This window comes from Sceloporus occidentalis, unplaced genomic scaffold (assembly GCF_023333645.1).
Source record: "Sceloporus occidentalis isolate IW3139 unplaced genomic scaffold, rSceOcc1.0.p SCAF_13, whole genome shotgun sequence".
Taxonomy (NCBI): domain Eukaryota; kingdom Metazoa; phylum Chordata; class Lepidosauria; order Squamata; family Phrynosomatidae; genus Sceloporus; species Sceloporus occidentalis.
Window position 1 is genome coordinate 3536371 of NW_028316993.1, and position 14896 is coordinate 3551266.

Consider the following 14896-nt stretch of genomic DNA (forward strand, 5'->3'; position numbering starts at 1 on the left):
GGGCAGTTGTGAGATTCACAGTCACCTGGTGTCATAGTCCCCTCCTCTGACCCTGTCCGCCTTCTCTTCTTACTCCTTACTTTCTTTTTTAAAAACCTAAATCACATTACCAGAACTTCTCAACTGCATTTAAAAAAGTAAAATATAAAATAAAGTGACAGCCATGCTAGATAGGGCAGGGTTAAGGGGGAATACAGGAGAGAGTGCAATGGCAGCAGTAGCCACAGTCTCGCAGTTGTGAAGATGTGCAATAATGGCTGCTCATGAAACCAGTATGTTTGTGTTTTCATTGATTTGCATGATTGTGGTGAGAATGGGACTCATGCGATAAAATCCATAGTGTGAATGAGCCCCTGTTCTCCTTAGCTCACACACGAACAGCACCAAATGCACTCAGTGGCAAAATCAATGTCCCCATAGAAGTGAAGTATAATCATCCTTCCGTATCCATGGATTCAAGCATCCATGGCTTGAAACCAAACCCCACTGGATCCCAAGGACCCACTGTAAAAGGTGTTACTGAAGATACAGGGGTTGGAAGTAAAGGACAGGCATATACAGCAGCAGCCTCTGTTTAAATGGAAAAGTCCCCAATTAAGAAGGTTGATTAAGATTTTAGCCTGACTCAAAGCCACTGGATTCAGACAAAACTGTATTCATTTAAATTTTTATTTAAAATTTCATTTACAATTTCATTTAAAATTATTTTAAATATAAATAGTGGTGCAGAAGAACTATGAATAAATATATAAATAGATAAATACAATATTGGGGGGAAACCCATTCAAGCACGTAACAGAATTTGAAACACAAACAGATTGCAAATGTGGAGGCAAGGAATGGAAGGCCGGATGAGGAGTTCTTCCCCTGTCAAGATAAAAACCGACCAGAACATGAAGACACCCTGATCTATGCCTTCACAACTGCAGTCTTGACCTTCTGCATTCTCTGCTTTGTAAGCTCACATTCTCTCTGAAACCTTCTGACTTCACCAAACTACAGATCCAGTCTACCTCACTATTCCTTCCTCTGGACCTTTGACGTTCAGGCACATACAGTATAATGTTATATAGGGATCCAATGCTTTCCAGAGCAAATTATGAACGCTTCAATTGTCTACAGATAACGACAAATGTACACAACGAAGCAACTTAATACATAACAAAGAGTCAAATTTTCCATGTCCACGTGGACCTCAAAAACAGCCATTTGGGTTAAGGCTAACTAAACCAGCTGGGCTGCATAGGATAAAACATACTACTTCGGCTTAAGTTCTGGTGAATGGAAAGACAAGATAAAAGCTTCAACAATACATTTTTAAAAAATTACTCACTTTTCCAGCCCACTAGACAACATTTAAGAAAAGTCATGGTTAGAAAAACATGGGATTTAAAAAACAACAACAACACAGAGATCTTTCTCCTTCTCAACATTATGCCTACTCCTTTCAGCACTGTCAATCAAGCCCTAAGGCCCACATAAACACCTAAAGCAAAGTGATCACTAGTGATCAGCATTGCCCTATCTTCCACTTTCATAGATTTCCCATCTCTTTATGGTCAGTGGCTGGCTAGCGTCATGACCCAAAACATCACAGATCAGCTTTGGGTTGTCATAGGTGCGTAGTACATAAAGAGTGGCAAGTAGGTAAACTGGAAGTAATGAAGGTGCACATCCAACTTTTGTGGCTGTGGGTATGCTTTTCCTTCCCTTCAGCAACCAGTGTCTGGAAACTGAAGGCACAGCAAATGATAATACAGTGCTGGCAGGGTGCAGGGCATTGTTAAGCAGTAGAAAGGAGCAGCAAATGGGGGGAGCAGGGACTAATGCATTATGGGTGGCTGCAAAGGGAGTCCAGTCCTATCCTTCACCACTACGCTACTGCTTTATGGTGCCCTAGACATGAAGGCCCTGTTTGCCACAGAAGAGGAAGACAAGCACTACCTTGCAAACACATTAACTGGGAAACTCAGTCATTATTGCTAACTGACCAAAGAGAGGAACCATTTTCCCAGTGGAGGGATGTGCCATTACCGGTACTGTACAAAGCATCAGGGGATAAGCTCCAGTAAAGACAAATCATGGAAGAACTGAGTGTTAGGGATGGATTTCTCAGCCAGCAGCAGATGGAAAGGCTTGAGAGGCTCTAGGTCATCTTCCCCACTGGAGAAGTCATCTCTCACAATGCGATTGTTGAGGAGGCTGAATCTACGGGCTTTCAGGCTGGAAGAGGAAATGAGTGATAAGCGGTATCATTTAATGAGTTCTTTCCTGTTGACAGCTATCTGCAAAGGCCAGACTGCAATAGATTCTCCACACAGACAAGCTACTGCGTGATAGTTGCCATTATTATCTGATAAAACAAGATAATGAAATTAATATGCAAGGTAAGCTCACTTAGTAGCTTCCCAAGTGATGATAAAGGACTAGAGACAGCCATTTATAACTGGATCCCCCTTGATAGCTAATTAACACCTAGTTTTAGAAACACACAGAACAAATGGAATCACTTACTAATAACAATAATTGCCTTGTGGCCATGAGAAAGAGGGAATCACGGATGAAAGCTCATTACATGGTGACTTCTCCAGTTTTGTACATATGCATATACATATATGACACTTTCACAGGGGTCTTTTGCCCCTAAACCCAGCAAATGTGGAGGGCCTACTGTATATGTTTTATTTTAAAAAATATTAATTTGATATAGATAATGATGTTGTTTGTAACAGTACTTCCAAGCCCAGAGTCTCTTTTGGCCAATACTAGACATACCAATATGGCTTCCGCTCCTGTTTCGTCATCACACGCCACAGCTGGGCCAGCTCTCTAGTAGCCTCTGTAGAGGCCATGCCAGGATAAGCCCTGCCAACACAAAACGAAACAAACACACACACTAATTTGGCCATTCAGACTCATAAGGGGTGTGCACACAAGGCAGAACCAACGCCTCATGTCCCCTCAAAGGTGCCAAGAGAACAAGGTTGCTGTAGCAAATCCCTGCCAGCCAGCCTTCTGCTCTCCATGAAGAGCAATGTTTTAAAATGTTTAGTAAACAAAAACATGAATGAAACTGAACCTCAACACACACCCATCCATCTTCTCAACCCACAGATGTAAGGATTTTATTTTATTATTATATATATATTTTTTTGCAGAGGATAGCCAACGCACAGAGGAGCCTAGCGATTTATAACTAAAAACAACCGCAAGGGATTGGGTTGCACTTCTCTCAGACCCGTGTTTGCTTAAGGAATGGTCTTGCTTGAGAGCTCTAGCTTGTGATGCTGCCTCTCTCCGCTCCCTGGTTACAGGTCTTTTGATAAAATCTTCTCTATCTCACCTTTCATAGAGGAGGGAATTAAATATACCAGCCTTCATGATTGCTAAGAAGCACACATGAGCAGCCTCTTATCTACAAGCACAGGTTTCCTAGAATTTGAGGCTATCAAACAGATTTAAAATTTCAAATCTGTAATTGTATAAAGAGATATGCCAGTGACAGAATTTCAACTGGTGTCATCTTGACATGTGGTCTTGGACTCCCCTCCAGAATATAAGGAGATCAGAACAACGGACCACCTTCAAGAGTTGTTAAGATTACATTTGATTTAAGAGCTCTTGAAAAAACAATTAACATGCTTTTGGCCTTTTCAAATTAATGTTGTTTTTTAATGTTGCACTTTATTGATGTTATTGTACACCTACCTCCCTGTGATCCTGAGATATAGGAAGGGATATAACTATTTAAACCAATCAATCAATCAAAAGTGAGTGCGTGTGTGTGAAAGTGAGAGAGCGAGAGCGAGAGGAGGACCTGAACACTGCACACACATGCTAATTACTTTTGCTTTACATTTTAAAAACAAACAATTCATCAGTATCTTTCTTGTATGTAGTGTGAAGAAATGGAAGAGATCTATTAATTAGAGGGATTTTAGCCTCTCCATAGAAGTCTGGCTGTTTTCTCACCGGATGAAGTGCTTGCGATTCAGTCGGCAGAACATGATAAACCCATTCACGCATTTCTTCTTCAGCTTCAGAGGAGAGGAGCTACTGTGCTTCTCACAGGCTAAGGCCTGGCACTTCTGCCTCCTGACCACTTTCTTCTTCTTCTTCTGAGAGGCTACCTGAAGTGGCTTCCTGGCCCTCTTGCATGGCACCCAGGTGCTGTCACTGTTCTCATCACTGGAGGACATGGGGCATTCAGGCCTGAGGGTGGCAGCCTCCTAGAAAGACAAGATGGAGGTAGGGTCAGGTCAGATGGCACCATGCAGAAAGAAGCACTTTAAATTGCCTCATAAAAAACCAAAATGAAGCATGATTTTTGAACTTTCCTCTGTAGAAGAAAGTACTTCTGACTAAACCCTACTAGCACAGTGACTATTATAATAAGTAACAGGTTTTCAAACACATACAATGAAATTAATTTGAAATAACTGTGGTTTAGTTTATAATATGAAATTGCTTAGTTGCACAGAAGTACAACTTACATGTATCTGTTGTTTGGAATCATTAATTCCTAAGGTATGTGATAGACAAGAACACACAAGGATATGTTTTGGTAAGGCTCTAAAACTCTGGAAGAAAATTCAAAATATTTAATGGAACTATGTAGAAATCCCAGGATTCCATCTAAAAATAGAACTGAGGCAACTAAAGTTGTATCAACGGCTGCAATTGTGTGGTATGAAAGAGTCCATAGTAACTGATCATCCCACCCCTACCTGCTGCTTTGAAAACCATCCAAAGGTGCATCTACTCTGTATAAAAATGCAGTTTGACAGCACATTAAATGCAATGGCTCCATCCTACAGAATCCTGTAATTCGTAGTTTTGTGAGGCACTAGCACTCTTTAACAGAGAAGTCTGAAGATCTTGTAAAACTAGAAATCCCAGGATTCCATAGGATGGCACTACAGAGCTTAAAATGGTGTCAAATGGCATTATTTCTACAGTGTAGGTGCACCCCTTGTTGATGGCTATAGTCACAACTGTGGCAGAAAAACCCATGTAATAATTCTGACAGTGGAACTAGTGGTTCCAAGTTCCACAGCATGACTTCCCTGGTGCACAAAATAACACCCCTTGCCCCATCCCAACACTTTCTTCCCACCTCTTTAAAGAACGGTTTGTGCCATGATGAAGATGCTATCTCATTCACTCTTGACACGGGGCTGGGATTGCTTTTACCCATTTCATTGTAGGAAAGGTAGCAGTGATCCATTGTGAGTGCTGACTGCAAGAGGGGAGGGAAGAAATCAGAGAGAGGGGCTATTGCAAGGAATTTTTAAAGGTTGTAGTGGTGCATGATAGGAGTGACAAAAAGGAACGTTATGTCCCAAATGGGTTTTTCCTTCAACAGCAAGATTTATTGTGCTAACAGCAAGTGCTAACAATCACTGTTACATGATCTTAGCTAAGATTCGACCAGTCCTTATGTCTGGAATTTAGTGAGCGAATTCCAGGGCAGTTTAACTGTTCATGTGGTACAAAGTTATTGGAACAATTAGTGGCTCTAGCTATTTGGAAATAATAGTTAATGAGTCACCAACTGTAGACATTTTGGCCCAGAGACAATATGCTATATATACTGTAAACTTGCCTGCTTGGCATGTGTTGAACAAAATAAAAGGGAGTGACTACTTAACAGGGTTAGTGCCTACAGCATCTTTAATTCCCAATGTTTCATATGAATACAGCATTTTAAACCTGGCTGATGGAATCAGACAAAATTTACCAGACTCTGGACTCCTTTGAACTGTCATAGACCATATCATGGCAATTGCCTACAACAGTCCCAGCTTGTCAGGGACTGTCCTGATTAATTCTCTGCTGCCTCACTCTTTCAGTTGCTTCTTACACATCCCAGTTTTGGATGTGAGGACGATCTGGCTGTGACATCTGTCACCCCATTGATCGCCAGGGTTGATTCGGCTGATGTCCTAGTTTTTCTCTCCCACTTTCCCCCTTCCTCTTCAACTTACTTCAGTTACTCCAAACTCAGTTCAAAATGCAAAGGTAGTCTGAATTCAATTAACTCAGGACAGAGGAGAAGAGGGGGCAGAATTTTGCTCTTCCACTACACTCAGGCAAAAGCAAATGGCAGCAACTTCTGACTTTGTTGGATATCTCAATTTTCATCTGTGAAATATTGGAAGGTACCAGTTCTTACTGATTTTCCATCTAAACACTCCTTCTCACCCCAATTATTCCTTTTGCCTTTAAATTTATTTATTTTTTCATTTACTCCAGTGTTGATCGTGGAACTTGCCATAAGTGGACCAGGCTCCAACCAATGGCCACATATTTCAGTCTTGGAGGAGGAACAGGAAGAGGGGAGATCAGATGTAGTACAGATGCCACAGAGGATGAGCAGCCCTCCAGTTGTTGTTGGACTGTAACTCCTGTCATCTTCAACATCAGGGGTGGGGGGTGACTGTTATCCAAGAACATATGGAGGGCCATGTTTTCCCTGTCCCTGCTCCACAGGGTGAATACATATTGGAATAGATCTGTTTCCATGTGAAACAGCTTTAGAGAAACATAGCAGAGAAATATACAAAGCCAAGGGGAAAGGATTTACCTTCCTCAAGAGGGTTCTTGAAAGGGTCTGAGAAAAATTACTGGACTGAGGGGATAGATAAACATCTTCAAACAACACTGCAGGGAAAGAGAAAGGTTCTTGTAAATCTCATGAAAACACTTTCAAAGAAGGCCATACCCCCCTCCCCTCATCTCAGGCCAAGACTGGCAAACGTAATTGCTATACTGAAGGACAAATTAAGCAAATACCAGTTTTATAATTTGTTTTCAGTTTCTCATTCCTCAGCACTTATACACACACACACACACACACACACACACACACAGAGCAATAAAAGCCTCACCTCAAAGGATAATGCTGAGCACACCACTGAGTCAGTGGTGCACCTGAAAAGTCAGACCCAAGGCACCAATGCAGCCAGTGTCACATTCAGAAATCACAACTTCAACATGGCCATTGTCCATTTGTGCCATGGAGAGAGTTGATTGATAGAACATGAAAAGATAGCAACTGAGAATATATGGCAAGGGATAGAAAAGAGAGAAACATTCCTGACACAGCATCCACTTTCCCAGGGACATTTCCTCCCACTGTGCCTTATGGCCTTTTCACACTTCAGAGTTATAGCACTATGATTCCACTTTAACTGGTACCACCGCAGGTACATTTGGCAAGGGCACAGGAAAGAGCCTTCTCAGTGGCTGTTCCCACCTCTGGAATTCCCTTCCACAGAAGGTCAGACTGACCCCAGCCCTGCTCTCATTTTGCCAGTAGGCAAAGATCTCTTTCCATTAAGCAGGCTTTTAATGAGTAACTGCTTGCAGAGAACCTTTTTATAGATTTCTGTGTGTGTGTGCTTTGTTTTAATTTCTGAATGCTTTTTAATGATTTTATATTAATCTATAACTTATTGTTTTAATATGATTGATTATGAATTGTGTTTACATTTTTATTACTCTGGTTTTATCTGATCCTTTTTGTGAGCCACCTTGGGTGCCACTCCAGGAGAAAGGCGGGATATAAATGACATGAAATAAAATAAAATAAAATAAATAAGGTACATGAAATAGTTCCCTGCATTTCTTTCCACCTACTGAAGTTCATACTTGGAGGTGTCTTGCATTTTTAAAAGACTGTTTTACAATCTCACACTTTAGAATGCTCCTATTCTACCATCCTTGCAGGTGATGAGACATACGTTAGGTATCAGAATGTCAGACACAACTGATCCTTGTTCTTTTCTGCTCTTTTACCTGGGGAAAGTGCCTCCTGACCACCTTGGAGGATGTGTCTGGGGAGCAGCCGAGAAGGAGAGGAGAAAAGCGAAGGGCTCAGCCCCAAATCTGAACAACTGTTGCTTTGGGTCCCAGTCCCAGGAGAGAACAGCTGCAAACTCTCTGCTAAGAAAAGAGTGTAATTTATTAAGTCATTTTGTATATAGACAATGTTTTATAGTATGAGGGAGTTAACAGCATACGTTGTATGCCTCTCATCAGTATTTAGGCTACATTCCACTAAAACACTTGTGTGTATGCATATGTGCCTTTATGTCACCTGTCGACTTATGGCAACCTCATGAATTTCATAGGGTTTTCTTATGCAAGGAATAATTGGAGGTTGTTTTGCCAGTACCTTTCTCTGAAATATAAGCTACAGCATCTGGCATTCACTGGGTCTTTCGTCCAAGTACTAACCACAGCTGACTCTGCTTGCCTTCCAAGTTCAGAACGGCAGGGGGTTAGACAGGATGGGCCTTGTGGTCTCTACCAACTTTATTATTTTAGGATCTGGTACCTTACTGAGATATAAATTCAATTTATTGGGGATTTAATTGGCATAAACTAGTTTAGGATTATACTGTGCATCTCAGCTTGTACTCTGCTCTCCTGCATCAAGGTCCCTAAACCCTGAATTCCGGCACGTATTTCCTCCAGCTTTCCAAAAAGGTGCTTGCAACTCACCATGTGTGATCCCCACTGGAGACTGGGTTGAGAGCCAAGGGCTGGCTCTGGGTCCTTCTTCGTCTTCTTCTTCATAAGAAGAATTATAATATACCAACTCCTGCCTGAAAGCACAATTGAGGTGGTTAGCAAGCCAGTCAAGGGGTGGCACTAGTATCATTCATAAAAAGAGTGGCTGTGTTACTGTGTGCCTTCAAGTCATTTCTGACTGATGGCAACTTTAAGGACAACAAAACATGGGGGAGGGGGCAATGGCAAGATTATTTCAAAGGGTTTGCTATTTTCTTCTTCTGAGACTGACAAAGTGTGACTTGCCCAAGGTTACCTACCCCATGGATTTCTATGGCTGAGCAGGGATTTGAATCCTGGCCTCTGAAACCTGTGAATTCTTCTCCAGCAACTACTATCAACAATACCAGCCCTTCTAGTATTCAGAGCCTATCTCTGTTCAAATCTCATGGGCAGTGTTAAAAAGAAATTCCAGGTGAAAGATCTAGTAGTTCAAAGCCACAGCCTTGTGGAAACCCACTTTCAAAATATGACAGTTTTGTTATTCTCTGCTCTTAACCCATCAGTAAATATCCAGACTCTCCAGTGTACTTACTGATATTGCTCATTGTAGGCAACTTGTGCTGCACACACAGAAAATGCCGTCTCTTCCTCTTTGCATTCCTGTTGGTTGCTACCCAAGTTCCAGGCTGCCAATAAGATTTACAGAGGAAGGGGGAAATTTTGTTAAAACATTTCAAGACCCATTTACTTCATGTTCTTTGAGCTACAGAAAGCAAATTTTATCACAGTCAAGTACAAGAAGGTACATCACGCAGAAGAGACCTTTCCATTAAGAGCTGCCTCTCAACGTTTGATAAAATCCAAGCTGGAATTTCCTTTTTAAGTAAGCACTGAATACAGAGATGAACTGAAATGTGTGTGTGTGTTGACATTTAATATACAGTCTTTGAAATGCTATTCTGATGAGTCCAGCTGAGGTTAAGCACTTACAAATTCCATTGATTTGAGAAGGGTGGGGAATTAAGCACACGTATCTGTGCTCACAGTCATTCCAGAGAATACAAAACATACAAAGTTCAGGGTAATTTTTTAAAATTTCAAATGACAAACTAGTATAAAGGAAGTAAATTCTCTGATTATTGTATTTTGCTATTTTTTTTCACTGAAGTTCACAGAAATCATCCATGAAGTAATTAAAAGCCACCCCCGCGCCGTGAAATGGGAATCCCATTTTAATGGCGTCCAGAAAGGCATTACCTGTAGGCTGGTGAGATTCTAGAACTTCGAGGCTGGGAAAGAAAGGCGAAGGCTTCTGAGAGGATGAAAGAACCAAGGGCTCTTTTCCCGCAGCAAGCACATTCTCCTCCTTGTGGACATCAGCTTGGGAAGGGATGTTCTCAGCCTCCAGAGAAAGGCACTTGCGTGCTTTCCTGATCACATTTCGCCGCTCTGCAAGACCGCACAATATAAAGTCATTTGGGAGAAGATTAGTCTGAGCTATCTGAGGGCTAGTCTACACAGAAATGCATTATGGGCACATCTTTGAATTTCCACAGATACTCCAGTAAAAACTCCAAAGACTTTTTCCATAGAGTTTTTCAGAGGGGAAGGGGCAAAAAAACTGAACTCATGCAAATTGTGTATGACTGGAAGGAGGATATTTTAATCATGTAGACAAGCCAGTCATCTGTTTCGTTTCAGCAGGTACTTTAAAGACAAAACTCTTCCTTCCTCGTTACACAAAACCATGAGAAAAACTCAACGGTCTTGTTTATCCATTTGCTGCTCCAGCCTTCCTTAGTTCAAGTGCCCCTAAATTTAATCTCCCCAAGGGTGCATAGACCCAGGGACCCATTTCCCTTTTAGCTAAGGACTGCCTGCACCAACTCTTCTAAGTTATCTACTGCCCCAGAAGCAATAAATACACTCAGGACAGCCCATGGCCTGCTGTGGTGCCACTTTGCTCTCTCCCTTCAACTACATAGGGATAAGGAAGAATCTTGTACAGATGAAAGACACCCATAGATGTGGGGGAGAACAGCAGGGAGACACTATAATGCCAAGAGAGGGAGAACAAAAGGCTGTAAAACAGATTGAAGAAGCAGTAGAGAACCCCATGCTTTCAGAATCCTTCCCCCAACCTGCTCTGCGAGCGCGTTTCCTCTTCCTAGGTTTCTTGCCAACATTCAGTGGCTCAGTTTTCTTTGCACGTGGTGTGGCTTCTCTTCGTCCTCTCTTTATGACAGGTATCACCACCTGCTTTGTCTCTTCTGCTTTAATAAAGAAAAGCAGACTTAGTCATATCACAAAGGAAGTTCTGTGTTTTCTGACGTTTGCATTAGCTGAGTTCAAGTTGTCATTTAGTTTTCTCAGATTTTTCTGCTATGCTTAACACTTTCACTTAACTTTCTACATCATACAGGTGGTACCCTTTCTCCTTGGTAAAGCCAAATTCCATCCTCTTCTTCCCTTTCTCTTGGAACTCCCTGACTCCTGAAGTCTCTCTAGCCTCCTCTATTAGTGTAGTCACATCAACTAAAACCTCAGCTCTTCATTCTGCAACTTCCTAAACTGATTTCATACCTCAGTCTCCCTTCTCCTTACAGCTCTCATTCATTGTTCAGATTTTAATTTTGAGGGTGAAGGCCAGAGCCTTTCACTGTTGTTTTATGTACAAGTGACAGTGACTATTTATGAAGATGCTCTAGATGTTGTTGTTATGTGCCCTCAAGTCATTTCTCACTTACGGAGACCCTAAGGTGAACCCATCATGAGGTTTTCTTGGCAAGGTTGTGGGGGACTGCCTTTGCCTTCCCCTGAGCCTGAGAGAATGTAACTTGCCTCAGGTCACCCAGTGGGTTTCCGTGGCTGAATGGGGATTTGAACCCTGGTCACCAGAATTGCAATCCAGCGCTCAAACCACTACATCACATTGCTGCAGGCCTTTCTTTCCTTTCATTCCATGACACCCACTCAGTTTTGTTAACTCCTCTGTCTTTGTTGCCTCCTTTTAGTGCTCCCTTACCTTTTGATTCCTCCGAATTGACTCGGAGCAGCGATTTGGCAGTATCAATGCTTGACTGTAAGTGTTCAATGTAGCGGAGGACGCGGAAGATAATTTCCTTCTGTTTCAAGTCAGATAATTCAAAACAAATAAGAAAGAGAAACCGTTTAAATTCTTATTAATGTAAAATCTGGAAATAGCAGAACCATGTGGCCACATCGTGCCTTCTGACATTTTGCAGATCAAACTCGGGACATGTGTGGCAAAGTTACACATCAGAATGTGGCCAAGATAGGACAAGTTATTAATGAGGAAGGATAACCAAGCTAGGAGAGGTAGCTTGCTTTTGCTTGAGTCTCCTGGGAAGGGTAAAATTCTGTCCCTCTTCTCCTCTCCCCCTGCTGAGTAAACTAAGTGCAAACTACTTGTAGACCTTGAACTCAGGTTGCAGCCATTGAAATAAGCTGAGGACAAATGGGAAAGTGAGAGGAGGAGAAGCTAAGATGTTTTAAAAGCAGTTGAGAAAGTGGGATGACAGAGGAAGAATTTGGATCATCCTTGACATGTTTGGACAGTTGGATGCAATGTCACGTGTTAAATATATGTTAAACCTGCTACTTATATGGGGCCAGTATTCAGCCCTATGCAGATCACATATTATTACCACAATCCTCCTTGAATTCTCATAGAAATGCTGTGGTGGTGCAATACCTTTGTCAGCCTCTTGCAGCCAGTCTGCAATGGGATGGGCAGCATCTCAGCCAGTTCTTTAAGTGTGCTGGCATAGTTATTGCGTTTGCTGATTCTGCTGAGAATGAAAACAAAAATAATACATGTTTGCGCATTTAGAATCTTCCTGCCAAAATCAGCAGCTAATTTTTCTCGAATGCAACTGCTTGCTATTGTTGATTTTCTAACAATAAGTTTATGATTATAAGGAAGCAGAGCTATGTAGATTTTGCTATTACACTTCCCTAACATACAATTCACCAATGGTAACAAAACTGGGAGATGCAGACTAACAACACATGGAGGACCTCCTGATTCCCATCCTGGCTTAAATTATGTTGGATTTCAAGTTGTTGGCTCACCTGCCGTCCAAATTCTGTTTGAAATTCTTGCTGTTCGTTTTCGATTTCTGGGTACAAACCCGTCCAGTTGGGTTCCCCATCTATCACAGAGAGAAATGAGAGTAAAAAGAGAAATATGTTCATTTCTGGCTCACAAATTATACACAGATATAAACACAATACGGGGAAAAGTTGGCTAACATGAGGAAGGGAAACATGGATAATGTCTTGGTTTTACTATCTTGCTTTTTACTATGATATCATGGTGCCCAGATGTCCTCCTTTTCCAGGACATGCCCTCCATTTCAGCCTTCTGTCTAGGAGAAATACCAAAATGTCCTCCATTTTGAGCATGGCAAAGAAGTGTGAATTTATAGATAAGCTTTTTTAGCCTTCATATTTAGTAATATCCTCCATTTTTCTTGAATGTCCTCTATTCTGATCATGGCAAAGAAGCATGGATCTATATTTATGGGTGTTTTTAGCCTTTATACTTGGTAATATCCTCCATTTTTTTTCTTGAGTGTCCTCTATTCAGTATTCAGAGCATGGCAAAGAAGCATTAATCTATATATGAGCTTTTTTAGCCTTTATTGAGTAATATCCTCCATTTTTCTTTAATGCTGTCTATTCTGACAAGCATGAATCTATATATGAGCTTTTTTAGCCTTTATATTTGGTAATATCCACCATTTTTCTTGAATGCCGTCTATTTTGAGCATGGCAAAGAACCATGAGTTTATATTTATTTGTGTTTTAGCTTTGATATTTGATAATATCCTCCATTTTTCTTGAATGCCGTCATGAATCTGTATTTGTATGAGTGCTTTTCGCCTTTATATTTGGTAATGTCCTCCATTTTTCTTGAATGCCGTCTATTGTGAGCATGGCAAAGAAGCATGAATCCATATTTATGAGTGTTTTTAACTATTATACTTGGTAATGTCATATATTTTCTTTGAATGTCCCACATTTTGTGGCACCTTATCCTCCTTTGTAGTAAGGACATTTGTTTATCCTGACCGTATTAGCTCTCCAAATCTTGGCAGACTAAAATATACATCATTGCTCACGATTTAATAAGAGAAATTGATATCGATTATCCAGAATACGAGGAAGAAGGCATTTATTTGACTAAGAAGGAGTGCTTTTGTTTTACTTTAGTGATACATTGTGAGGTCGGGATTAATACAATAATAATAAATAATACAGCTGAAAATACTATTTTTAAAACAGCACTAAAGATGTTAACTTTTGTAAGCCGCCTTGGGTATCTTTTTGGGGGGGAGAAAGGCGGCTTACAAAATGAAATAGATAAAATAAACCAATCTCTTCCAACAGGCCTACCCAATGTTAAAGCATGGCTTTTTAACTAGTAATATATTTAAAGACTGTATTACATGAATTTTAATTTTTTTAAATAGTTGTGTTGAGTTGTTGGTTTTATGGGTTGTTGCTTTTGTGTATTTAATTTTAAGAGAGGCGGAAAAGAAATATACTTTATTATTATTGTTGTTGTTGCTGTTGTTGATGATAATAATAATACTGGGAAGAAGAATGAAATAAAGTGGGAAGCCTGAAGGCTTGTTTTATGGCTCCCCTCACAGGGATACCTTTGGTTCACAACAAAGGCATCCAAGAGGCGGGAAAGCACGAGCTCTCCTTCGCCTGGGCCTCGCGCCCATTACAGAATGAAGCCTTGATTGACAGGGGTAGGCGAGGACTGAGCGACGACCACGCGAAGCCATTGGCTGTTCATGTCGCTAGGAGAAAGCCTTCTACCTCTGATGAGCGTACTGAGCATGCGTCGTCCCGTGGCGCATGCTCACAAGCCACCACTGAAGCTACACCTTGCCCTTTTCTTGCCCTTACTTGGGTCTAACTCCCAATAAACTGTAGGGGGAAAAATCCAGTTTCACACCTTTTAAACTGCCCTGGTTCATTGGGTAGGGGATCATGAGAATTGTAGTTTGTTGTGGCACCAGAGCTTTCTGACAGAGAAGGTTAAATATATCCCAAAACTACATTTCCCAGGATTCCATAGCACTGAACCAGGGCAGTTAAAACAGTCTCAACCTGGATTATTTATGCAGTGTGTTTTGGACCTTGGAAACAAAAGAAGGAGAGGAGAAACACAGTGCTGCCAACTTCTGTAGAAATAATCCAGTTTGGCACTGCTTTAACTGCCATAGCTCAGTGCTGTGGAATTCTGGGAACTGTAGTTTGTGGTGGCACCAATGCTCTCTTGCCAGAAAAGGCTAACTGTCCCAGAAAGCTACAAAAGCCAGGCTCAGTGCTTTGG

The 14896-nt window shown here is 41.2% G+C and overlaps 1 protein-coding gene across 8 annotated transcripts; it reads right to left on the reverse strand.

The window, feature by feature from the left end:
• Positions 1 to 700: 700 nt before the first annotated feature.
• Positions 701 to 14367, reverse strand: MEIOSIN (meiosis initiator). Of its 8 annotated transcripts, none has more exons than XM_089478140.1 (14): positions 14208 to 14367; positions 12616 to 12695; positions 12236 to 12329; positions 11546 to 11645; positions 10662 to 10793; positions 9778 to 9969; positions 9113 to 9206; positions 8509 to 8612; positions 7801 to 7947; positions 6587 to 6663; positions 5117 to 5239; positions 3973 to 4229; positions 2776 to 2865; positions 701 to 2223 (listed from the first exon to the last, which is right to left on the reverse strand). In XM_089478140.1, the coding sequence occupies exons 1-14, from the start codon at positions 14340 to 14342 to the stop codon at positions 2052 to 2054; spliced, it is 1797 nt and encodes a 598-aa protein (XP_089334266.1). In that variant the 5' UTR covers positions 14343 to 14367; the 3' UTR covers positions 701 to 2051. The 8 variants fall into 8 exon arrangements, with proteins under 8 accessions (XP_089334266.1, XP_089334265.1, XP_089334267.1 ...); XM_089478139.1 differs by having other exon boundaries at positions 10662 to 10790; positions 12236 to 12332; XM_089478141.1 differs by having other exon boundaries at positions 7801 to 7944; positions 12236 to 12332.
• Between the last annotated feature and the right edge of the window lie 529 nt (positions 14368 to 14896).

Coding starts and splice junctions, on each gene's coding strand:
- MEIOSIN (XM_089478138.1), bottom strand. CDS start 14,342: ATGGCTTCGCGTGGTCGTCGCTCAGTCCTCGCCTACCCCTGTCAATCA. Junction 12,333..12,615: donor AAACAGAATTTGGACGGCAG/GTGAGCCAACAA, acceptor TTTCATTCTCAG/CAGAATCAGCAAACGCAATA. Junction 11,646..12,235: donor GCTGCAAGAGGCTGACAAAG/GTATTGCACCAC, acceptor GACTTGAAACAG/AAGGAAATTATCTTCCGCGT.